General features: G+C 45.8%; 2 protein-coding genes across 7 annotated transcripts in view; one reads left to right on the top strand and one right to left on the bottom strand.

Moving 5' to 3' along the window:
• LOC141085046 (protein CEPU-1-like) overlaps positions 1 to 25,231 on the top strand; it is a 1,055,154-nt gene that overhangs the window by 874,785 nt on the left and 155,138 nt on the right. For 5 of the 6 annotated variants that reach the window (XM_073570042.1, XM_073570041.1, XM_073570039.1 and 2 more), the window contains one exon: positions 2,850 to 3,809. The exons of the other annotated variant lie outside the window; for it this stretch is intronic. In XM_073570042.1, coding sequence (XP_073426143.1) covers positions 2,850 to 2,968 — 119 coding nt within the window. In that variant the 3' untranslated portion in view covers positions 2,969 to 3,809. Of the gene's footprint in view, positions 1 to 2,849; positions 3,810 to 25,231 lie in introns of those variants that run through there. 6 annotated transcript variants of the gene reach the window in all.
• Positions 12,764 to 25,231, bottom strand: part of LOC141085047 (opioid-binding protein/cell adhesion molecule homolog) — a 225,731-nt gene continuing 213,263 nt past the window's right edge. The window contains exons 5-7 of the mRNA XM_073570046.1: positions 23,812 to 23,932; positions 16,469 to 16,620; positions 12,764 to 14,400 (exon numbers count right to left, since the gene is read on the bottom strand). Coding sequence (XP_073426147.1) covers positions 14,303 to 14,400; positions 16,469 to 16,620; positions 23,812 to 23,932 — 371 coding nt within the window. The 3' untranslated portion in view covers positions 12,764 to 14,302. The remainder of the gene's footprint in view (positions 14,401 to 16,468; positions 16,621 to 23,811; positions 23,933 to 25,231) is intronic.

The raw sequence follows: 25,231 nt of genomic DNA, 5'->3' as shown, positions 1-25,231 counted from the left end.
TTCCATGCTGCTGTGACTCTTCCTCTCCGTCATCAGACTATGTGGTTTTGCTCCATGCTGCTGTGACCCATGCCCTTCGTTATCAGACTGAGATGATGCTCCATGCTGTTGTGACTCATCCCCACCATTATCAGACTATGGGGTTATGCTCCATGCTGCTGTGACCAATCCTCTCCATTATCAGACTATGGTGTTATGTTCCATGCTGCTGTGACCCATCCCCCCATTATCAGACTATGGGATGATGTTCCATGCTGCTGTGACCCATCCCCTCCACTAGCAGACTATGGTGTTTGCTCCATGCAGTTGTGACCCATCCAGACTATGGGGTTATGCTCTATGCTGCTGTGACCCATCCTCTCTATTATCAGACTATGGGGTGATGCTCCATGCTGCTCTGACCCATCTCCTCCGTCATCAGACTATGGTGTTATGTTCCATGCTGCTGTGACCCATCCCCCCATTATCAGACTATGGGATGATGTTCCATGCTGCTGTGACCCATCCCCTCCACTAGCAGACTATGGTGTTTGCTCCATGCAGTTGTGACCCATCCAGACTATGGGGTTATGCTCTATGCTGCTGTGACCCATCCTCTCTATTATCAGACTATGGGGTGATGCTCCATGCTGCTCTGACCCATCTCCTCCGTCATCAGACTATGGGGTTATGCTCCATGCTGCTGTGACCCATCCCCTCCATTATTAGACTATGGGGTTATGCTCCATGCTGCTGTGACCCATACCCTCTATTATCAGACTATGGGGTTATTACAGGCCAGGTAACACGGTGTCTGTATAGTCTTGTAGGTGTTGTCCAGCTGCTTTTTTCACCGGCACCACAGACCCTCACCTGTGTGATTTCCCTTTCTGCTCCTCTTGTCTGCACCTGTCAATCATATGACATGCCATCCTGTCTCAGGTCTTTGAGCCCGAGACTCCATAGACAGTCATTTACAGAGGGCTCTGCAGGATGGAGCTCCGGTGTCTGTTATTTTGAGGGAATTTGATGTTCTCTCTTTGATGGTCTCCTGAGCTGTAAGCTGACAAGTCCTGAGGCTTCTTGTTATGTGCGCTCACCTATAATGCTGATTGTAGGACTCTTGGCCTGAGGTCTGTGCAGCCATTCTCTAATGTTTAACCCTTTCAGCCAGCTTTTCTGTACATCCATAATTAGCATCTCACAGACACTGCTTTGGACCTTAACCTAAATTGCGCTGTTAACCTTTTCTTGCTGTTGTTGTCCCTGACGAACACAGGATTAATTAGGCAGCTAGAGGTTCAATAAGGTAACTTCAGAAGTGAGGCGTGAAATGTAAAGTCGGTCTCATACGCCGGGCACTTAATAAATAAAAGCGATGAATGTGCCCTATGGATGAGAAGCTTCTGACTTTCTGTACACATGGTCATCTGCTGTATCCTGCATGCACTGCATCATCACAAATGATCAGCACCATTTATACTTCTCATTTATCTCTGGGGAGCTTTTCTTTCTGTAGGTCACGATTTCTGTTACAACATCAATCTCAGTCTTTTATTTGCTGTTCCTTTTTACACTTTTGGCTTTAGAGAGGCTTAATATTGGGGCATGTAAGAGCCAGGTGATGCTGGCTCCCCGCTGGTCTGGCAACATCAGCATATTATGGGTTTGACAATGGCGGATCCACATGGGTCTAATCTCAGTGGCTACGTGTGTCAATGATGGCGGCTCTGGGTGGGTCTGATGATGATGACTCCGTATGGGTCTGATGGCAGCTCTGGAAGGGTCTTATCATGGTGGTGGGTCTGACGATGGTGACTGCATGTGAGTCTGACTGTAGCTCTCTCTGGTTGGGTCTGATCATGGTGGCGGCTCCTGGTGGGTCTGACAATGGTGACTCTGTGTGGGTGTGACAGTAGCTCTGTCTGGTTGAGTATGATCATAGTGGCGGCTGTGGGTGGGTCTGACGATGATAACTCCGTGTGGGTCTTATCATAGTGACGACTCCAGATGGGTCTGACGATGGTGACTCCATGTGGGTCTGACTGTTGGGTCTGATTATGGTGGCGGCTCCGGATGGGTCTGATTACGTTGGCTTCAGGTGGTTCTGATTATAGCATCTCCACATGGGTCTGATGACATCGGTTCTGAGTGGTTCTGACTGTGGGAGCTCTGGGTGGGTCTGACGGCAACCTTGGGTGTGTCTGATGATGGTCTAGGCTTTGGGTGGATCTGACTAGGATGGCGGCTTTGTGTGAGTCTGACAATAGCTGCGTTGCCAGTGTAGTCTGGTTATGTCTGTTCCGGGTGGTTCGGATGATGGCATCTCCACATGGGTCTGATGACATTGGCCCTGTGGATGGCTACTCCAGGTGAGTCTGACAATGGCAGCTCCACATGGGTTGTCAGCTCCATGGACATCAGCACATATCTGCTAGTGGTGGCATCATGATGATAAGGATCTTTGTAAAGTGAACCTTGCGTGGTGATGACATGGCCTCTCCTTGCGTCTTTGCACATCTGATTGTGCACAAGAGTGAGTGCCTGAGTCTGCAGATTCAGAGATCTTGTCGGAGGGATAATGGAGCATTCATTAATTAGCAGTGCTGAAATCTTTGTGGCACATGGTAGCTTGTAGAGGAGGTCTGTAGCTGCAGAGGAGGGAGTCTAATCTGCGTGCAGACGCTTCATTCTTGCACTTCTCATTGTGATCGTTTTCCTTTCTTCTTTTCCAGTGGTGTTTCTGTCTTTTGTCGTTGCTTCGTTTGGGTCTGATGTCACGTTTCCACCATGTTTCCATTTTCTCTCTTGCACTTGTCTGTGATCTCACTTTCTGGATGCTTACACTTGTGGTCTGCCTCTCTCCTCAGGGCCTGGAGCAGTTCATGATGGGAACAGTGGCTCTCCTCGATGTCTCCTCTGCACTCCTCTGTTTCTCCTCTTCTTCGTGCTTTCTCTGTCTCTTCTACTTCCACCTGCTCAGTATTGACAAATGCAAATCATTGTCTGAGGTCCTCTCAGGAGGGAAACAACGATTCTAAAATAAATCAAGTGAAATAAAAAGAATTTACAAAATCTGATGTCGCAAAATATTCCGAAAAAAAGCAAAAATAAAACAAAAAAAAACTGCAAGTGATTGTTTAATCCCGGACACTGCTGAGAAAACACCACCATCTGCACCTTCTTGGTGAAGGAACTTTTGCGGGGTGCAGTTGGGGAACGGGCAAATTCAAGGACTGAGCCGCTCGACTAGCCCCAGGTCTATGCTCATGAGACCATGTGACTTTGTTCTCTTCATTTCAGAAGTAAATCCCACATCTCACTGTCCCTGATGAAGCAAACCGTGGACTGTGTCTCTCCAATTTATCTCCATGGAACGGCTGGCCGATCACTTATGCAATACCCTTTCTGCAACCAGGACACCTGCAGAGCATAGCTCAACCCGACTTACTGCTGGGAGACTGGCTGAGCAATACTTAAACTTTCCACTGCTGGGGTATCCTTCTCTCTGGGGTGGCTGGGATCAGTGGAGCTGCCTTCTGTAGGTCTTCCCTGTTGAGAAAGGGGATTGTATTGAAAGAGAGTGGTCACCATGTTCTGCTCGTAAATGTGCCCACTACAGGGGGTCCTATGTATGTCAGCTGGAAGAGATTTAAAGCCATCGATGTGTGGACGTCCTGAGAGGTAGAATACCGGCCCTGGGGGATCTCCTGGAAGTTGATGGCTTGGATCATCCATTCCTTAGTTTCCCCTTTATCTGAATGTGATGTCAGTAAGATTATAACGTAGAAGTTAATGTTTTGAATATTAAATGGAAGGAACAGGCTGAACATACTTTGTATGATATCACCAGCGAGGCGGCCATATAGCATGAGACGAGGAGCGGCGCACACCCGCCTATGCTTCGCGGTCTGCAGGTGGGATGGATGAAGCCACTGTCATGAGTTATGAGCACACACTGTCCGCTCCATGGGTGACTGCAGAGTCATATGATGGGGTTACAGATAGGTGAGATTGTCTCCTATCAACCGGCCGATCAAAGGCATGGCGCATGCAAAATGATTCGGTCATATGTCATGGGAGCTGTTGTTAAAAGAATTGTCTAGGGTTGGGAAACATGGCTGCCTTCTTACCATAGTATTGCCACTTCTGACTACAGGTCGTGTGCAGTGTAGCATTGCAGCAATATTCACTAACATTGAGTCTAGATGCAGTACCAGATACCACCTGTGCACAGGGGGAGCACTGTCTCTGGCAGAAGCCAGCAAAGTTTTTCTAATCCCAAGCAAACTTTTAGTGTATAAGATCTCAGCTGTCTGTGCCAGTGTTTTACTGATCTCCCCAAAATACACGCAACCGTTCATTGTGCTGGCGCCTACTCCAGAGGACTCCATTCTAATAGTTGTGTTATTAGAGCCCAGCATCACGGCACGTGCTGCATGCACACGACCCCATAAGTCTTCATGTCTTCAGCTCCTTCTTAGCGTGTAACATAGAACCCACTTGTCTTCCTCTCTAGGCGATTACCTTTAGTCCACCTTTATCAAAATGGTGGTGCGACATTCTCTGCCATAAATAGGACTGTCTCTCCATGCTGCACAGATTTGACTAGTGTGAGACCTTTACACATGGACGGCAGAGGGTGGTGTGGCACGTGGACAGGAGAGAGGGCAGCTAAGGGCTTTTGGAGTACTGGGATGCATCTTGGTGGATGAGGCTCACTGCACACGTCACTGCCTCCACCCTGCACTACTCTTTATCTTCAGATGATTTACAAGGCTGAAACGTTCTGAGCACAAATGTTCATATGTCACCTTCTTTGTGGTTTCGTTTCTGCATGGATTATTTCCCATTGATCAATCACTGGAGATATAACTGACACATATACATGTATACAGTACAAGGACAGGTAAACACCTAGGATGTCTCTGTGACCTGACTCCCCATCTGGGGGTATCGCTAGGTCTGTGTATCTCACGTATGTGATAGATGTAATGTCAGGGACATTCTTCTAACCTGATGTCCTCCCCGGGTGGATCTCTAGGTCTGTGTAACTCACATATGTGTTAATGTAATGTTCGGGACATCCTTCTGACCTGATGTCCTCCTTGGGAGAATCGCTAGTTCTATGTATCAGACATATATGATGGATGTAATGTCCGGGACATCCCTGTAACCTGACACCCCTCCTGGGGGGATCGTTAGGTCTGTGTATATCACATATGTGATAGATGTAATGTCCAGGACATCCTTCTGACCTAATGTCCTCCTTGGGAGGATCTCTAGGTCTGTGTACCTCAAATATGTGATGGACCTAATGTCTGGGACATCCTGACTTGATGTCCTCCTTGGGAGAATCCCTAGGTCTGTATATGTTACATATGTGATAGATGTAATGTCCAGGACATCCTTCTGACCTGATGTCCTCCTTGGGAGGATCGCTAGTTCTATGTATCTCACATATGTGACGGATGTAATGTCAGGAACAGCCTTCTGTCCTTATGTCCTCCTTGGGAGGATCTCGAAGTCTGTGTACCTCACATATGTGATAGATGTAATGTCCAGGACTTCCTTCTGACCTGATGTCCTCCTTGGGATGTTCGCTAGGTCTGTGTACCTCACATGCAGTGGGTACGGAAAGTATAGAAACTCCTTTAAATTTTTCACTATTTGTTTCATTGCAGCCATTTGATAAATTCAAAAAAGTTCATTTTTATCTCATTAATGTACATTCTGCACCCCAGCTTGACTGAAAAAAAAAACAAATGTAGAAATTTTTGCAAATTTATTAAAAAAAAAAAAAAAATTAAATATCACATGGTCATAAGTATTTAGACCCTTTGCTCAGTATTGAGTAGAAGCACCCTTTTGAGCTAGTACAACCATGAGTCGTCTTGGGAATTATGCAACAAGTTTTTCACCTGGATTTGGGGATCCTCTGCCATTCTTCCTTGCAGATCCTCTCCACTTCCATCAGGTTGGATGGTGAACGTCGGTGGACAGCCATTTTCAAGTCTCTCCAGAGATGCTCAATTGGGTTTAGGCCAAGACTCTGGCTGGGCCAGCCAAGAATGGTCACAGAGTTGTTCTGAATCCACTCCTTTGTTATTTTAGCTGTGTGCTGAGGGTCATTGTCTTGTTGGAAGGTGAACCTACGTCCAAGTCTGAGATCTAGAGCACTCTGGAAGAGGTTTTCATTCAAGATATCTTTGTTCTTGGCCGCATTCATGTTTCCTTCAATTACAACTAATCGCCTGTCCCTACAGCTGAAAAACACCCCCATAGCATGATGCTGCCACCACCATGTTTCACTGTTGAGATTGTTTTGGGCAGGTGATGAGCAGTGCCTGGTTTTCTCCACACATACTGCTTAGAATTATCAACAAAAAGTTCTATCTTCATCTCATCAGACCAGAGAATCTTATTTCTCATAGTCTGTGAGTCCTTCATGTGTTTTTTAGCGAACTCTATGCACGCTTTCATATGTCTTGCACTGAGGAGAGGCTTCAGTCGGGGCACGCTGCCATAAAGGCCTGACTGGTGGAGGGCTGCAGTGATAGTTGACTTTGTGGAACTTTCTCCCATCTGCCTACTGCATCTGTTGAGCTCAGCCACAGTGATCTTGGGGTTCTTCTTTACCTCTCTCACCAAGGCTTTTCTCGCACGATTGCTCAGTTTAACTGGATGGCCAGGTCTAGGAAGACTTCTGGTGGTCCCAAACTTCTTCCATTTAAGGATTATGGAGGCCACTGTGCTCTTAGGAATCTAGAAATTCTTTTGTGACCTTGGTCAGACCTGTGTCTTGCCACAATTCTGTCTCTGAGCACTTTGGCCAGTTCCTTTGACCTCATGATTCTTTGACATGCGCTGTGAGGTCTTAGGCTGGGTTTACACGTAGCGGAATGCCCGCGGAAGTTACCGCGAGAATTCTGGAATTCCATTTTACGAGAAAATCGCATTTTAAATTCACGCGATTTTCCCACGGAAAAACTAGCTTTTTGCAAGCGTAATTAGCTTGCAGAATGCTAGCGTTTTCCAAGCGATCTGTAGCATCGCTTGGAGAACTGATTTGACAGATTGGTCACACTCGTCAAACATAGTGTTTGACGAGTGTGACCAACTTTTTACTATTGAGTCAGTAGTAAAAAGGTCTAATGTTAAAAATAATTTAAAAAAAAAAAAAAAAAAATCGGGTTATATTTACCTTCCGGCGTACCGCGCAGCGTCCCCAGGCCTCCGCGATGCTCCGACAGGTCCCTTTCCCAGTGATTCATTGCAGCAATGACCTTTGATGACATCGCAGTTTCGCAAGACCGCTACAGCATCGCGAGACGCGACGTCAGCAAAGGTCATTGCAATACATTACTGGGAACGGGACCTGCCGCGTGTATCGCTGAAGCCGGGGGACGCTGCGCGGGATGTCGGAAGGTGAATATAACCCGATTTTTTTTATTTTAATTCTATTTTTTACAGGGATATGGTACCCAGAGCCCGGAGGACAGTCTCCTCTCCTCCGGACCGTGGGTACCATCCGCAAATGTTCTGCTTACTTTTCTCATGGTGGGCACAGCCACATGCGGAAAGTAAGCAGAACAATGCATTCCTATGTGGGTGGAATCGCCGCGATTCCGCAAAATTAATGAGCATGCTGCGGATTTTTCCACGATGCAATTCCACCGTGGGAAAATCCACAGCATTAGCACAGCATTGCGGAATCCCATAGGAATGCATGGGATGCTTTTTTTTGCGTTTTCGCGGCAAAATCGCATGGTAAAAACCACCGCAAAAACGCGAAAAAACCTGAACGTGTGAACTCAGCCTTATATAGACAGGACTTGATTTGTAAAGGCACACACCTATCAGTTTAATTAAAGGGAATCTGTCGCCCTTTTTTTCGGCTTGCAGCTGCCGGCATAGACATCGGGGGCTTATCTACAGCATTCTGTAATGCTGTAGATAAGCCTCCGATGTAACCTGAAAGAGAAGAAAAACACGTTATATTATTATATTATACTCACCGGGGTGGGCGGTCCTGTCCGGTGGGCGTTGCGGTCCGGTCCGACGCCTCCCTTCTTCATGCGATGTCGTCCTCTTCTCCCGTCCTGTAATGGCTGCGGCGCAAGCGCACTGCTCTGCCCTGTTGAGGGCAGAGTAGAATTCTGCAGTGCGCAGGTGCCGGACCTCTCCTGACGCCTGTGCACTGCAGGACTCTGCTCTGCCCTCAACAGGGCAGAGCAGTGCGCTTGCGCCGCAGCCATTACAGGACTGGAGAAGAGGACGTCATCGCATGAAGAAGGGAGGCGTCGGACCGGACCGCCCACCCCGGTGAGTATAATATAACGTGTTTTTCTTCTCTTTCAGGTTACATCGGAGGCTTATCTACAGCATTACAGACTGCTGTAGATAAGCCCCCAATGTCTATGCCGGCAGCCGCAAGCCGAAAAAAAGGGTGACAGATTCCCTTTAAACACAGCTGGACTCCAATGAAGGAGTAGAACCATCTCAAGGAGGATCACAAGGAAATGGACAGCATCTGACTTAAATATAAATGTCTGAGCAAAGGGTCTGAATACTTATGAACATGTGATATTTTAGTTTTCTACATTTGTTTTTTTTTCAGTCAAGATGGGGTGCAGAGTTTACATTAATGAGAAAAAAAATGAACATTTTGAATTTAACAAATGGCTGAAATGAAACAAAAAGTGAAAAATTTAAAGGGGTCGGAATACTTTCCGTACCCACTGTATGTGATGGATGTAATGTCCAGGCTATCCTTCTGACCTGATGTCCTCCTTGAGAGGATCGTTAGGTCTGTGTATATCACATATGTTATGGATGTAGTGTCAGGGACATCCCTGTGACCTGATATCTTCCTCGGGGGGATCGCTACATCTGTGTATCTCACATATGACACACAAAATGTCAGTAAGAAGTGATCCACATTAGGTCCCTGTGCTACTAATAGAATTACATTTATATATTTAATGGAGATTTGACTCTTGGCCACACAATCACTACAAAAGAATGCAGTCCTGAAGAGTAAAATCCTCATCATCCTCTTCCTACATTCTAGTATGTGCAGAGCAGAAAGACCATGATGGAAATGATGAGAACCGTCCATGGGAATGCTGCACAAGTTTCTTATATTCCTGATAGTGACGGCTCCTGCTGATCCTGGTCAGGGGATGGGGAGTGTATGTATAGAGTGTAAGCTCCTCGGGGCAGGGGGCTCCTACCCTCCACCTCATCATTTAGTAGCCGTCCTTCTCACTATTGTTTGTTACTGTATTATATTTTCTTTATATTTGTAATAATCTTGTAAAGAGCTGAGTACACTGTTAACATGATATAAATATACTGAGACATACGTACCATGGTTCATCCGCGTGTGCGTGGTAATGTGCCGACCTCTGTTGTGCAGGCTGGAAGTGATGTGGTGTATCTGACCAGCACCTCATGACAGAAGGAACAAATGTGACCGGGTGCCTCTGCTGTGACCCTGACTACTGCATACACTTGTGTGCATGACTGGAGATGGCGAAGCCCCCACACATGTAAAGAACTGACCCTAGAAGACATCAGGCTGAGGAGAACTTGTGGGTCTACGATGTTGGCGCCTGTTTGTTGTTTAAGAAAAAAAAAGTTAAGACTAGTTACCCCAGAGAGATACCTCTTCTTCATGGCCGATTAATGCTAGAAACACGGCAATTCCTGGGATACGAAGGTGTCAGATGTTTTGTACTGGTGTGTCAATTGGTGTCCGTGCGACAATTGCAGGATTGATTGAGATTTGCCTAAAGAAAGTGCTGAAAATTGTAAAGAAAAAAAGCTAAAAAACTTGAGGATGAAGCGAATACAACGAGTTCTGTAGATGATGTGCCCGTGTATGGCTATGTTCACATGCAGTATTTTTTTTTTTTTTTTTTACAAAAAAATCTGCATTTTACAGTACTAGCACCAGCCTTGAGATTTTGGAAATCCCTGCTCACTTCAGTGTTTTTGATATACACAGTGTGTCAATTCTTGTGGTATTTTCCTTGGGTGAAAAAATGCACAAAGATTTACAAGTTTTGCTGCATTTCTGGGGAGAAGGCTGGACTACTGAACATGTACTGTGCACAAAACGCATATAATCCATGCAAAAAAAAAAGCACAGATAAAAAACTTGGCAAAACCGCTATTTTGAACACAGCATTTATACAGCCAAGAGGGCAGATTTTATCTGCAGCAAAAATGCAGCAAGTGACCCGAGACAATATGTGATGATGGTCTATAGAACAATGTGGTGTATGGAAGGTGTATAGTTTATGGATGTTGCTTGGTATATGGCTGCTGTGCGGAGCTTGGATGATGCTTGTTCTATAGATGATTCTCCACATCACTGCAGAATATCTGTGTTGTGGCTGAATCTGCCCCTATGTGTCCTCCTGATTGCACCTTCACCGCATCTGTCCTCGGTTCAGTGAAGAAAGAGTATAAGTAGCAGTTAGATTGGTCTCCATGTTTTATACTCCTGCGTCCAGAACCCTTGATCCCCATCAGTCTTCTCCCAAACAGACTATGTACTCCTTCCTCTCCAGACACCTGTCTTCTCCACCTGCTGTTCCCCCCCCCCCATCTCTTCCTCCAGACCCCTCTGCTCAGGTCCCCATTTTCCAGGCTCCTCTCTCCTCCTCTGGACCGATCTGTCTGCACCTCAATTTCTCATCTGCTCCTCTGTCCCCAACATCCAGACTGCTAACCCTGTCCTTCAGACTCTGGTCTCCTCCCAAGACTTCTGTCTCCTCTATCTAGTCCCCTCTGACTTCCCATCCAGATCCCTGTCTTCCCTTCTCCAAGACTACTGTATATACATCACACAAGATACACCTACACTCTGCTGTATATACATTACATAGGATACACTGTGCTTGCTTACGGGGGTCTGACTGGTGAGGGTCGCACCTCTTGCAGTACTCCTTTAAATCGACCCAACTTTACTCCTGTTCATGGGCACGATGGGATGTTCTCCAGTGTCACCATATTACTGCATCATGTGCATATGAAAGGTTAATGTGTCATCATCTACAGTTGTGGCCAAAAGTATTAACACCCCTGCAATTTTGTCAGATAATATTCAGTTTCTTCCTGAAAATGATTGCAAACACAAATTCTTTGTTATTATTATCTTCATTTAATTTGTCTTAAATGAAAAAACACAAAAACAATTGTCCTAAAGCCAAATTGGATATAATTCCACACCAAACATAAAAAAGAGGGTGGACGAAAGTATTGGCACTGTCCGAAAAATCATGTGATGTTTCTCTAATTTGTGTAATTAACAGCACCTGTAACTTACCTGTGGCACCTAACAGGTGTTGGCAACAACTAAATCACACTTGCAGCCAGTTGACATGGATTAAAGTTGACTCAACCTCTGTCCTGTGTCCTTGTGTGTACCACATTGAGCATGGAGAAAAGAAAGAAGACCAAAGAACTGTCTGAGGACTTGAGAAACCAAATTGTGAGGAAGCATGAGCAATCTCAAGGCTACAAGTCCATCTCCAAAGACCTGAATGTTCCTGTGTCTACTGTGCACAGGGTCAAGAAGTTTAAAGTCCATGGCACTGTGGCTAACCTCCCTAGATGTGGACGGAAAAGAAAAATTGACAAGAGATTTCAACGCAAGATTGTGCGGATGTTGGATAAAGAACCTCGACTAACATCCAAACAAGTTCAAGCTGCCCTGCAGTCCGAGGGTACAACAGTGTCAACCCGTACTATCCGTCGGCCTCTGAATGAAATGGGACTGTATGGTAGGAGACCCAGGAAGACCCCACTTCTTACCCCGAGACATAAAAAAGCCAGGCTGGAGTTTGCCAAAACTTACCTGAAAAAGCCTAAAACGTTTTGGAAGAATGTTCTCTGGTCAGATGAGACAAAAGTAGAGCTTTTTGGGCAAAGGCATCAACATAGAGTTTACAGGAGAAAAAAAGAGGCATTCAAAGAAAAAAACACGGTCCCTACAGTCAAACATGGCGGAGGTTCCCTGATGTTTTGGGGTTGCTTTGCTGCCTCTGGCACTTGACTGCTTGACCGTGTGCATGGCATTATGAAGTGTGAAGACTACCAACACATTTTGCAGCATAATGTAGGGCCCAGTGTGAGAAAGCTGGGTCTCCCTCAGAGGTCATGTGTCTTCCAGCAGGACAATGACCCAAAACACACTTCAAAAAGCACTAGAAAATGGTTTGAGAGAAAGCACTGGAGACTTCTAAGGTGGCCAGCAATGAGTCCAGACCTGAATCCCATAGAACACCTGTGGAGAGATCTAAAAATGGCAGTTTGGAGAAGGCACCCTTCAAATATCAGGGACCTGGAGCAGTTTGCCAAAGAAGAATGGTCTAAAATTCCAGCAGAGCATTGTAAGAAACTAATTGATGGTTACCGGAAGCGGTTGGTCGCAGTTATTTTGGCTAAAGGTTGTGCAACCAAGTATTAGGCTGAGGGTGCCAATACTTTTGTCTGGCCCATTTTTGGAGTTTTGTGTGAAATGATCAATGTTTTGCTTTTTGCTTCATTCTCTTTTGTGTTTTTTAATTTAAGACAAATTAAATGAAGATAATACCAAAGAATTTGTGTTTGCAATCATTGTCAGGAAGAAACTGAGTATTATCTGACAAAATTGCAGGGGTGTCAATACTTTTGACCATTAGCCACCACTGCTTGTATCCATGCAGCCACAATTGCTTGTTATACTGCAAGATTGACGCAGCTATTTGTGTGTAGAACATTGAGAGAGGAGTGGATACAAATGTCAGACTTTATTGAGACATCACAGGATTACAACCATCACATGTTCCTCACTTAAAAAAGTTTACAAACGCAGTGTAACATGCAGCCATCTGGCCGTGCCCACACTGGCCAACGTGGGTCTGACATAAAAGCCATCCGACCGTGCCCACACTGACCAATGTGGGTCTGACGTGTCAAATAACCGGTCGTGTCCACACTGACCAACGTAGATCTGACATGCCTGCAATCCGGCCGTGTCCACACTGGTCAACATGGGTCTGACATGCCAGCCATCCGGCCATGTCCACACTGACCAACGTAGATCTGACATTCCAGCCATCCAACCGTGCCCACACTGACCAACGTGGGTCTGACATGCCAACCAACCGGCCGTGTCCACACTGACCAGAGTAGATGTGACATGCCAGCAATCCGACCGTGCCCACAATAACCAACGTGGGTCTGACAAGCTAACCTCCTAAAAACAAGATCCCAAATTCAAATTTTCCCTCAACAAACCCCAAGTGTGCTTCTCCAAAGAGGTGAACAACTGCTAAAGTCACTACTGGAGTGGTGCAGAGCATTGCACTTCAAGGTAATACAGTGACCTGTGTCTCTCCTCAATGCTCTGCCATTGACTTTACACTATTCCACTTACTGCTCTTCCACAGTTGGAATGGTGGGCAGATGGTGGAATCTAAAGGTGAGGGGTATTTGCTGTAATTTAAGAAGTGGGACCCTGACTAAAACATCCAAAGCTCTGCGGCCCCCTCATAATGCTTGAACGTAAACAGTGTCTTTATTAATGCTGGGTTGCTTGATACCATAACCATCAGAACTGAGGAATGAGCCGATGTGATGGAACCCGGGTGGTTGTGTCTTTCCCAGCCTCTGCATTCAGGCCATAATCTTTATTGCACTGCACAATGAATGGGATAAATGCCACTGCTGAGGCTACTAGACTGTATGAGGGAGAGGGGAATGCCAACTTACAGGGGGTGGGGGCTGTGGCACTGGAATAGGTGGGGGGACTGGCAGATTACGAGCTGTTTGGTCAATCATCTCATTACACGTGTCCTTTATCTGTGATCGTCACATCCACAGTTTACCTGCTTTCCACATCTTTCTATAAATCCTTCACCTAGAGCCTGAGAATGTCCTAGCAGTCCTCAGAGTGTCCGGTGCGTCCTTCTTTGTGGATTTATTCTAACGCCAGTGGTACGCCCATTCCATGGATTATGGGAGGTCACAGTCCTTTATTCTTCCACTCTCTCTTATTGGTACATGCCTGCAGACCATCACACGGGATTTACAAAGACACCAACACAAGAAACCATCTCCAACTCCCCTGAGCTTCTGAAGTTGAGCCACTCATGGAGGTTGCCCAATAGGCTAGCCATCAATCTGCAATGGCCGAGGGAAGATGAGGAAGAATTGACCGTCCCCAACAATTTTAAGAGTCTCTCCAGGAGGATGGATGCAAATGACTATTGTGTTTGGAGCTTCCGGATGTCTTTCCACAGCTCCCACCTCCATGCTGTCTGCACCATCAAAACGCAGTGAGAGAATAGAGGACAGAGCACCAGAGGCAGGTGGCGGCAAGGGTGCTGGAGGCCGAGTTACTCCTGTTCTGCGATGTTCCAGGACCTGACAGGAGAAAAATGCAAAGTAGTAAATTTGGAAATGGCTCCTGTCAGGGAGAAAGAGAGAAACGAGAGAGAGGGAATTAACTTATCAAATCCCCAAAGAAAAATACATTGTAAATGAAGGGAAAAGGATCTCTCGAGAGGAGGTAATACAGAACAGAGACGCTGGCTTCACAGAGAAGCGACATGTTATCATAACTGAGAAGAATCATCTCCTCCATAATTGCTGGAGGAATTTATTTGAATGTCAGATAGGAAGTGGCAGCTCAGTAAATACAAACAGGAGCCAGAGTTTCCTCGATCGGGATGCACTAATATCCCGGTTTACACAGGGTATAACGCCCCAACACAACTGTGAGAAAGAAATATGGATCTGTACTAGGAGGACCACTACTAGAACACTATCCATCATCGCAAATTGTCAGAGGCCTGGAGAGTACACACTGGAGGACAAAATACAGAACATAATCTAAAGGAGAGATACAGTGGAGAACTACACATGGAGTGGATGATGGATAGGAGCACAGGACAGACGGTTATCGGAAGCACTAGATACTGAGTGGATCGTGGACATGAGCACTAGACATGGGCTGGACAGTTGACAGAAGCACTGGACAGACAGTAACTGGGAGCACTAAACACAGGTTGGATGGATAGGAGCACTAGACACAGCGTGGATGATGGACAGGAGCATTAGACACAGCGTGGATGATGGACAGGAGCATTAGACACGGTGGATGATCGACAGGATCACAGGGCAGACAGTAGTCAGAAGCACTAGACAAGGAGTGGATGATGGACAGGAGAACAGGGCAGACAAGGAGTGGATGATGGACAGGAGAACAGGGCAGACAGTAGGCAAGACCACTAGACATGGGGCAAATGGTAAGCGGCAGCGCTAGACACAGAGTGGATGGTGGACATGAGCACTAGACATGGGCTGGACAGTGGTCAGACGCACAGGACAGACAGTAAGTGGGAGTACTAGACACAGGGTGGATGGTAGACAGGAGCACTAGACATGGGCTGGATAGTGGACAGAAGCATAGGACAGACAGTAGTCGGAAGCACTAGACACAGGGTGGATGATGGACAGGAGCACAGGACAGACGGTAATCGGAAGCATTAGACACAGAGTGGATGATGGACAGGGGCACAGGGAAGACAGTAGGCAAGACTACTAGACACGGGGCAAATGGTAAGGGGGGGCACTAGACACACGGTGGATGATGTACAAGAGCACAGGACATAAAGTAGGCAAGACCACTAGACACGGGGCAAATGGTAAGCGGGAGCACTAGACACGGGGTGGATTATGGACAGGAGCACAGGACAGACGGTAGTCGGAAGCACTAGACACGGAGTGGATGGTGGACATGAGCACTAGACGGGCTGGATAGTGGACAGAAGCACAGGACAGACAGCAAGCAGGAGCACTAGACATGGGCTGGATGATGGAGAGGAGCACAGGACAGACGGAAGTCGGAATCACGACACGGGGTGGATGTTGGTCAGGAGCACTAGACACGGTGTGGATGACGGACAGGAGCTAAGGGTAGGCAGAACTAGACATAAGGTGGATGGTAGACAGTAGCATGAGGCAAATGGCAGGCGGGAACACTAGACACGGGGTGGATAGGAGCATAGGGCAGATGATAGGCGAAATCACCAGCCACAAGGTGGACGGGAGCATCAGACACTGGGCAGGCGGTAGATTGGAGTACCAGACACGAGGCAGACGGAAGGACCCGGCATAATCCAGAACTTTAGACATGTATAGATAAGCACTGGCCTCAAAACGAGGGATAAATATGGGAGGACTATACTCCTGAGAAGATTGTGGATGGGAGGACCAGAGATGGGGTAGATTGTAGAGGGGACTAGACACTAGATTATTCTCAGAAGCCCCCAAACACATTTGCAGATATTTTCTCTTTATATATAAATAAGACTGAGCTGGAAATATTGGACCATAGCTTCCAGTTCGAATGCTGCAGACAATGACAACCTGTTGGTTATTTAGTAAATCTCTTGTGAATTGGGGGCCCCTTCATTGTGATGTTACTCACCGTACAAAATGACGCTGGCATTGCTGTTCCCCAGTTTATTTGATGCCACACATGTGTAGTTGCCGTAGTCCTTTTCGGATACATTGAAGAAGGTCAGAATTGATATTTGGTCTTTGTTATCAATCCTTACCCCATCTAGTCCATTGGACAACCTGTGATGAACACAAACATATTAAATCTAAAATTCCTAGTGGAGCAACAGCAATGCGGATTATTCATTAGAGGATCATCCTGGTACATTCTAAGGCACACTACAATTTCCATCATCATAAGTCCTGGAGCGCGCGGCTGGACAGGATCAGACAGAGCAGACATTAACTATGGCTCCTGTATCATGGCTGGTCATCGCCTGGATCAGACTGACCAGAGCTCAACTATGCCTCCGTCTCATGGCCAGGCGCCTCCTGGATCAGAGTACCATATCATGCCTTGGCGTCTCCAGGATAAGGCAAACTAGAGTTCATCTATGGCTCATATATCATGGCTGAGCGTCTCCTGGATTAGATGTAGCAGAGCTTGACTCATATTTTGCCAGGGCAATGGACATATCCTGCGCTGCTGGATAAGAGTTTTCATGACTGGGCTTCTCCTAGATCAGAAGGAGCAGAGTACAATCATGGCTCTGGTATCCTGGCTGGGCTGCTCCTGGGTCAGACAGAGAAGTGTTCAAATATGGCACCTGTATCATGACTGGATGTCTCTTGGATTAGACCGAGCAGAGAACAATTATGGCTTCGGTATTCTGGCTGGACATCTCCTGGAGCAGATTACAATCATAGCTCCGGTATCCTGTCCGGGTGTCTCCTGGATTAGACAGAGCAGAGTACAATTATGGTTCCTGTCAAAAAGATATGAATTATTTTACATTGTTCTGGGGACACAACCAGAGCTGGCCTACAACTTTCCCCACCATTGGTTTCTGTGAGATCAAGTCCTACATACAGCCTCTCTCTCTCTGTGAATTCCACCCCCCCCCTTCAAGCTAATGGTCAGATTGGAATGTGGAGTTTTATTGCCTGCCAGCACTAGCAGAGCTGAATGTGTTTTCCCTTCAGGAATCTTTGTCTTCCAAGCATAACACTGAAAGTCAAATTCCATAATACACATTAATCCCAGAGACATGAAAATTAGATTTCAAGGATCTGGGCACTTGGGGTTACAAATGATAGCGTTTTGTGGCATTTAGGGCTATCAGAAACCTGTAAAATGAATTTCTGCCCACCAGCAAATCACAGACATACCGTTTGTGTACTCTAAAAAAAATTATGAAATCGCAAGGCAAGGCAAAGCCAAATATATGAAGAAAAGGAATTATCGATAACTTTCAAAGATATGTGTACCTCATTTATGAGGTCAGCAAAGTGGGAATTCCTAGTTTTATGGCAAAAACATAAAACAGGAACGTCCATCTTTGGCTGTCACTCAGAGCCAAGAGAGACAGCTGAACACCATGCTGTGGTACTGGATCATTTCTTTGGGATCTCTCATCCCCTTTATCAACACGTCATACCTGTGACTGAGATTTAGTAAGTTTATATCATTTGTATCTTTTGTAAACACAGCCGATTCTTCCGGAGTAAAATTATAAATTTTCTTCTTGTTCTATGAGCGATCCGCCACGTACTCCACGCAAATCCGCGTTACGGGTGTCCGATTCACCTATAAGAGGTCGGTGGTGGCAGCATAGTTTTTGTATTTATGTGGTGTTGGGGACTTGATGGTGACTGGATCGAGGTATATATATGTTCATATCAGGAACCGGTGGTATATATACATCCAGTCACATCACGTGATGTAATATTCAACATAAATTAGATCTGCGCTCATTTTCTTACCCTCTGTCATTACCCTTATTGGTCAGCAGAGATGGGGGGATGGAATTCAGAGAGGGAGAGGGGCTGCATGCAGGACTTGGTCCAACAGAAACCAATGGTGGGAGAAGTTGTAAGCCAGCTCTGGTTGTGTCCCCAGAACAATGCATAATAATTCATATCTTCCTAACAGTTCCCTTATCGTGGCCAGGCGTGTCCTGGATCAGAGTACGATTATGGCTCTGGTATCCTGTCCGGGCGTCTCCTGGATCAGACGTAGCAGAGTACGATTATGACTCCGGAATGGTAACTAGTCTGCAAACCCTGTCTTATGAGGAAAGGTTGCGGGATTTGAGAATGTTTAGCTTGCAGAAGAGACTGACTGAAAGGAGACTTAATATCTCAAGGGCTGTCACATTGTAGAAGGATCATCTTTATTCTCATTTGCACAAGGAAAGATTAGAAGCAATGGGATGAAACTGAATGGGAGGAGACACAGACTAGATATTAGAAAAAACTTTTTGACAGAGTGATCACTGAGTGGAACAGGCTGCCACAAGAGGTGTTGAGTTCTCCTTTAATAGAAGTCTTCAAACAGAGGCTGAACAGACATCTGTCTGGGATGATTTAGCGAATCCTGCTTTGAGAAGGGGGTTGGACCAGATGGCCCAGGAGGTCCCTTCCGACTCTACGATTTTATGATTATGGTTCCCTTATCATGGCTGGGCGTGTCCTGGACCAGAGTACGATTATGGCTCCGGTATCATGGCCGGGCGTCTACTGGATCAGAAGGAGCAGAGTACGATTATGGCTCCGGTATCATGACCGGGCGTCTACTGGACCAGACGGAGCAAAGTATGATTATGACTCCGGTATCATGGCTGGGCGTCTCCTGGATTAGACCGAGCAGAGTACGATTTATGGTTCCCTTATCATGGCCGGGTGTGTCCTGGATCAGAGTAGGATTATGGCTCCGGTATAATGGCCGGATGTCTTCTGGATCAGACTGCAGAGTACGATTATGGCGCCCGCATCATGTCCAGGCGTCTCCTGGATCAGAGTACAATTATGGCTCCGGTATCACGGCTGGGCATCCCATGGATTAGACCGAGCAGAATACGATTATGGCTCCGGTATCCTGGTGGGCATCTATTGGATCAAAAGGAGCAGAGTACGATTATGGCTCTGGTATACTGGCTGGGCATCTATTGGATCAGACGGAGCAGAGTACGATTATGGCTCTGGTAACCTGGCTGGGCGTCTCCTGGATTAGACCGAGCAGAGCATGATTTATGGTTCCCTTATCATGTCCGGGTGTGTCCTGGATCAGAGTACGATTATGGCGCCCGTATCATGTCCAGGCGTCTCCTGGATCAGATGGATTAGAATACAATTATGGCTCCGGTATCATGGTCGAGTGTCTCTTGGATAAGTCGGAGGATGATAATGACTTTGGTATTATGACCAGGCGTCTAGTGGATCAGACGTAGCAGAGTACGATAATGGCTCCGATATTATGGCCGGGCGTCTCCTGGATCAGATGGAGAAGAGTACTATTATGGAGCCTGTATCATGGCTGGGCTTCTCCTGGATTAGTCTTGGCAGAATACGATTATGGCTACAGTATGTACTCTGTCCTGGATCAGAGTACATTATGGCTCTGGTATCATGGCCAGGCGTCTCCTGGATCAGATTGAGCAGAGTACGATTATGGCTCCGGTATCCTGGCCGGGCGTCTCCTGGATTAGACCAAACAGAGTATGACTATGGTTCCCTTATCATGGCCGGGCGTGTCATGAATCAGTACGATTTTGACTCCGGTATAATGGCCAAGTGTCTGCTGGATCAGGCGGAGCAGAATATGATTATGGCTCTGGTATCCTGGCCGGGCTTCTACTGGACCTGAAGGAGCATAGTACGATTTTGGCTCAGTTATCCTGGCTGGGCGTCTACTAGATGAGACGGAGCAGAGTATGATTATGGCTCCAGTATCCTGGCCGGTTGTGTCCTGGATTTGACCGAACAGAATACGATTATGGCTCCGGTATCATGGCCGGGTGTCTCCTGGATCAGATGGAGCAGAGTACAAGTATGGCAACCGTATCATGGCCAGGCTTCTCCTGAATCAGACGGAGCAGAATACGATTATGGCTCCAGAATCATGGCCGAGTGTCTCCTGGATAAGTCGGAGGAGTGTACGATTAGGGCGCCTGTATCATGGCCGGACTTCTCCTGGATCAGACGTAGCAGAATAAGATTATGGTTTCGGTATCATGGCCAGGCGTCTCCTGGATCAGACAGAGCAGAGTATGATTATGGCTTCGGTATCATGGCCAGACTTCTCCTGGATCAGACAGAGCAGAGTACGATAATGGTTCCAGTATCATGGCCGGGCGTCTCCTGCATCAGTCAGAGGAGAGTACGATTGTGGCGCCTGTATCATGGCCGGGCTTCAGATGGAGCAGAGTACGATTATGTCTCCAGTATTCTGGCCAGGTGTCTCCTGGATCAGAAGGAACAGAGTGCGATTGTGGTTCCCTTATCATGGCTGGACATGTCCTGGATCAGACTACAATTATAGCTCCGGTATCATGGCCGAGTGTCTCCTGGATCAGACTGAGCAGAGTATTATTATTGGTCCCATATCATGGCCAGGCTTCTCCTGGATCAGACGGAGCAGAGTACTATTATGGCTTTGGTATTATGGCTGGGCGTTTCCTCCATCAGATGGAGGAGAGCATTGTAATTACTCTCTGCATAACTGCTAACAATATGCACACGTGGTCATTGTTGGTACCCCTCGTTTAATGACAGAAAAACCCACAATGGTCACAGAAATAACTTGAGTCTGACAAAAGTAATAATAAATCAAAAATCTATGAAAATGAACAAATGAAAGTCAGACATTGCTTTTCAACCATGCTTCCACAGAATTTAAGAAAAAAAAAAAAAAAGAAAACTTATGAAGTAGGCCTGGACAAAAATGATGATACCCTTAACTTAATATTTTGTTGTACAACCTTTTGAGGCAATCACTGCAATCAATCTATTCCTGTAACTGTCTGTGAGAATTCTGCCAACTCTCTACAGGTATTTTGGCCCACTATTCAAGAGCAAACTGCTCCAGTTGTCTTGTGTTTGAAAGTTACCTTTTCCAGACGGCATGTTTCAGTACTTTCCACAGACGCTCAATGGGCTTTTGGTCAGGGCTCATAGAAGGCCACTTCAGAATAGTCCAATTTTTTCCTCTTGGGTGTTTTTAGCTGTGTGTTTTGGGTCATTATCCTGTTGCAAGACCCATGACCTGCGACTGAGACCAAGCTTTCTGACAAAGGGCAGCACATTTCTCTCTAGAATCCCTTGATAGTCTTGAGTTTTCATTGTACCCTGCACAGATTCAAGACACCCTGTGCCAGATGCAGCAAAGCAGTCCCAGAACATAACTGAGCCTCCTCCATGTTTCACAGTAGGAACAGTCGTCTTTTCTTGATATGCTTAATTTTTCCATCTGTGAATATAGAGCTGATGCGCCTTGCCAAAAAATTCCTTTTTTGTCTCATCTGTCCATAGGACATTCTCCCAGAAGCTTTGCGGCATGTCAACATGTAGTTTGGCAAATTCAAATTTGGCTTTTTTATTATTTTTTTCAACAATGTTGTCCACCTTGGTTGTTTTCCATGAAGTCCACTTTGACTCATACAACGACGGATGGTTCAATCTGACACTGATGTTTCTTGAGATTGATGTTCACTTTTAATCTGCTTAGAAGTTTTTGTGGGCTCTTTTGTTACCATTCGTATTATCCATCTCTTTGATTTGTCATCAATTTTCCTCCTGTGGCCACGTCCAGGGAGGTTGACTACAGTCCCATGTCACTTAAATTTCTGAATAATATGTGCAACTGTAGACACAGGAACATCAAGCTGCTTGGAGATGGTCTTATAACTTTTATCTTTAACAGGTTTGTCTATAATTTTATTTCTAATCTCCTGAGACAACTCTTTCCTTCGATCCTTCTGGTCCATGTTGAGTGTGATACACACCATATCACCAAACAGCCCAGTGAGTATCTGTAGCCCTCTATACAGGCCCACTCACTGATTCCAAGATTGTAGACACCTGTGATGCTAATTCGTGGACACACCTTGATTTAACATGTCACTTTTGTCACATTATTTTTAGGAGTACCATCATTTCTTTCCAGGCCTATTTCATGAGTTTTATTTTCTTAAAATTCTGTGGAAGCATGGTTGAAAAGCAATGTCTGACTTTCATTTGTTAATTTTCATAGATTTTTTATTTATTATTACTTTTGTCACATTCAAGTGAATTTTGACCACGTGTGTATAACTAGACATTCAGATGAGGCTCTCATGTTACATTTGATTTTTGAGATGGACATTTTCTCAGCGGAGTACAAGTTATTTCCACAGAGCCAATAACATAGATCACATCTATGTTGCAATGAAAATAAGAGGAAAGTAATGTACAATGTTTCATGTGTTTTTCTTGTTTTCTAAGAACACATTTTAGAATATGAAGGTTGCTTTGTGATGACTTAGTAACTTTCCCTGCTCCACTTTTACGATTGTAAGAAATGGAGCAGAACAGAGAATTGTTTGGAATAGTCATCTATATAGCACTTATACTTGATTGCATAAAACTAATATCCTGACCCAGGTCTATATGTGGGGTGTTAGAAGGAGCACTCCGGCCATCTGTTGGACTCTGGACTATAAGGTCGGGATGACATGGTGAATGGATAACATCGTTGCACCCCTATAACTGTAGTGAGCTGTGTCCAGTGGAGACATTACGGACAATGACGTCTGCAGATTCCCAATCACGGCTGTGCTCAGCGCTGGTCACTGCTGGCCCATACAGGCCCCACTGCGATATTGCCGACTACATCAATAATGGCGACACATATTAACATCGGTTTCTATAAATTGCAGTAAGGAACATGAAACTCCTCGCAGCAGCAATAGCGGCTCAGATTTGGCCGAGGCTCAGAATCTAGAAAAGATGCCAAAAGAAAATGCAAATGCCTAATAAACGATTCAGCAGCGGCCGCTGAATGTGAAATAGTTCTTCACGCCAAAAATAGAGAAGCTTTCTATTTATAATGCGCCCTCCTGCGATCTGCGGTGTGCGTCATCATGAAGGCAAAGATGGCGGCCAGCTCAGAACAGGCATATCGAATCAGAACGTTGTCCTGAACTAAAAGACATAGTTCTTAAGTTGCACTTCAACATCAAACAGGTAGTCTCAGATTAAGGAAAAGGTATTTATTTCTTCAGCACTATCGCACACCTCAGGTCTATGGTTGAGCATGGTATTGCAGCTCCACTTCGTTCTGCCAAATACCAGACACAACAATGGACAAGAGGAAAGCTGCTCCTGGAAGACCAGCAAAGACTTCTGTCTAATCTCGAAGTGTGGCACCAGTCTCAACCATCTCACAGCATCCAGGCGCCCAGGACTTTATTGGTATTTAATGTCATGAAGGTGGAAGAACAGTAATGACATCACCTGGTGTCCTCCTTATACCAATGGAATTCTGCCAGCGGAACGGCCAGGGCAGCGCAGCGCAGCATCCCCTTCTGACCAACAGATGCCCCGGTGTTTCTAGTATCAGAGATGTAGGGAGGATCTGTGGAGGAAATGAAGAGTGAGAGATGAGTCCTCAAAGTGCTCCTATGGTGAGGCGATCCCTACTGGGGAATGTTCTATGTGGTGACATATACTTATATATGCTACAGAGCTTTACAACTGGAGAAGGATGGATTGCCACTATAACTTTGCTATACCCCTCCAGGACCGGCCCGAACGTATAGACGAACTAGGCGGCCGCCTAGGGCGCCGACCCAAAGGGGGCGCCAGAGAAAAAATTATAAAAAATCTTTTCAAAAGGCAAAAAGTTTTAGGGATGGAAAGAAAAGTGTACATATTTAAGGGCAAATATGACGCAAGAGAGGTTGGTTGGGTTGGCAACAATTTCGATAGAATCTGAAGTTGCTAAACAAATTAATCTCGGAGACTTAGTGTCATCCTTTTCAAAAAAAAAAAGGCAAGGAAACAAAAATTTTAATTACCTATGGTCGTTTTTGTTTTGTGCTATTGATTACTTTGTATATATTTGTCCAATACAACTTCTCAGAAGATTAAAGAGTTAGGAGAGAGTTAATTAATCATTGTTGTTGTGGTTTATTTTGCTCCTAAATTTATATCCCAAGTTTTCATCTACTGCCAAGAATAGTAGGGGCGCAACAAAATAGTTTCGCCTGGGGCGCCATAATCTCTCGGGCCGGCCCTGTACCCCTCTGGTGTCACCTGATCCCATCTTTTATGTTCAGTAACATACGGACCACGACTTCACAAGAGGAGACATTTCTTCTGTTTATTGGTGTCTTTATTGGGACCAGTTTGAGGGTTTTCATTAAGGTTTACCCTTTGTAAGATGGCCGCCAGACGGGTCCTTGAGGGGAGATATACATCTTTGCGGTTGGTAGCTTCGGTGATGTGCGCTTGGAAAGCATGCTCCAGCACACACAGTCCTGAGAGAGTTATTAGGCCATTCCAGTGCCGGATTTTACGAGCAGTCATAAGAGTTGGATAGGAATGACCGCTCACATATCCCAACCCCATGGGTGTGGTTTGGCAGATAAAATGGAGACCAAGTGTCTCATTCAGTGTCTGGTTCTTGAGATGGGTGGATCTCCTATGTGTTGGTCTGTTCTAAGGCCTAAAGAAGCGGACACTACCCTGAGTAGGCGGACCCTCTGTATTGTGTGGACTATTTACATTGTGTTTTCACTTTGTGCCAGAATCCAAGAAGTATCGGTTCTCCTTGCGGAGAGTGACATGTTAAGCATGCCAAGATGAAGAGACTTAAATCTGCAATGCTCCTCTGGGAAATATGCAAATTGTCTCTTCAGAGAGGATGAGGACT

Source organism: Dendrobates tinctorius, unplaced genomic scaffold, assembly GCF_039654945.1.
Source record: "Dendrobates tinctorius isolate UK_male_01 unplaced genomic scaffold, ASM3965494v1 ptg000028l, whole genome shotgun sequence".
Lineage (NCBI taxonomy): Eukaryota > Metazoa > Chordata > Amphibia > Anura > Dendrobatidae > Dendrobates > Dendrobates tinctorius.
The sequence above is the reverse complement of the archived record's forward strand: the minus strand, read 5'-3'. Positions and strand labels throughout refer to the sequence as shown.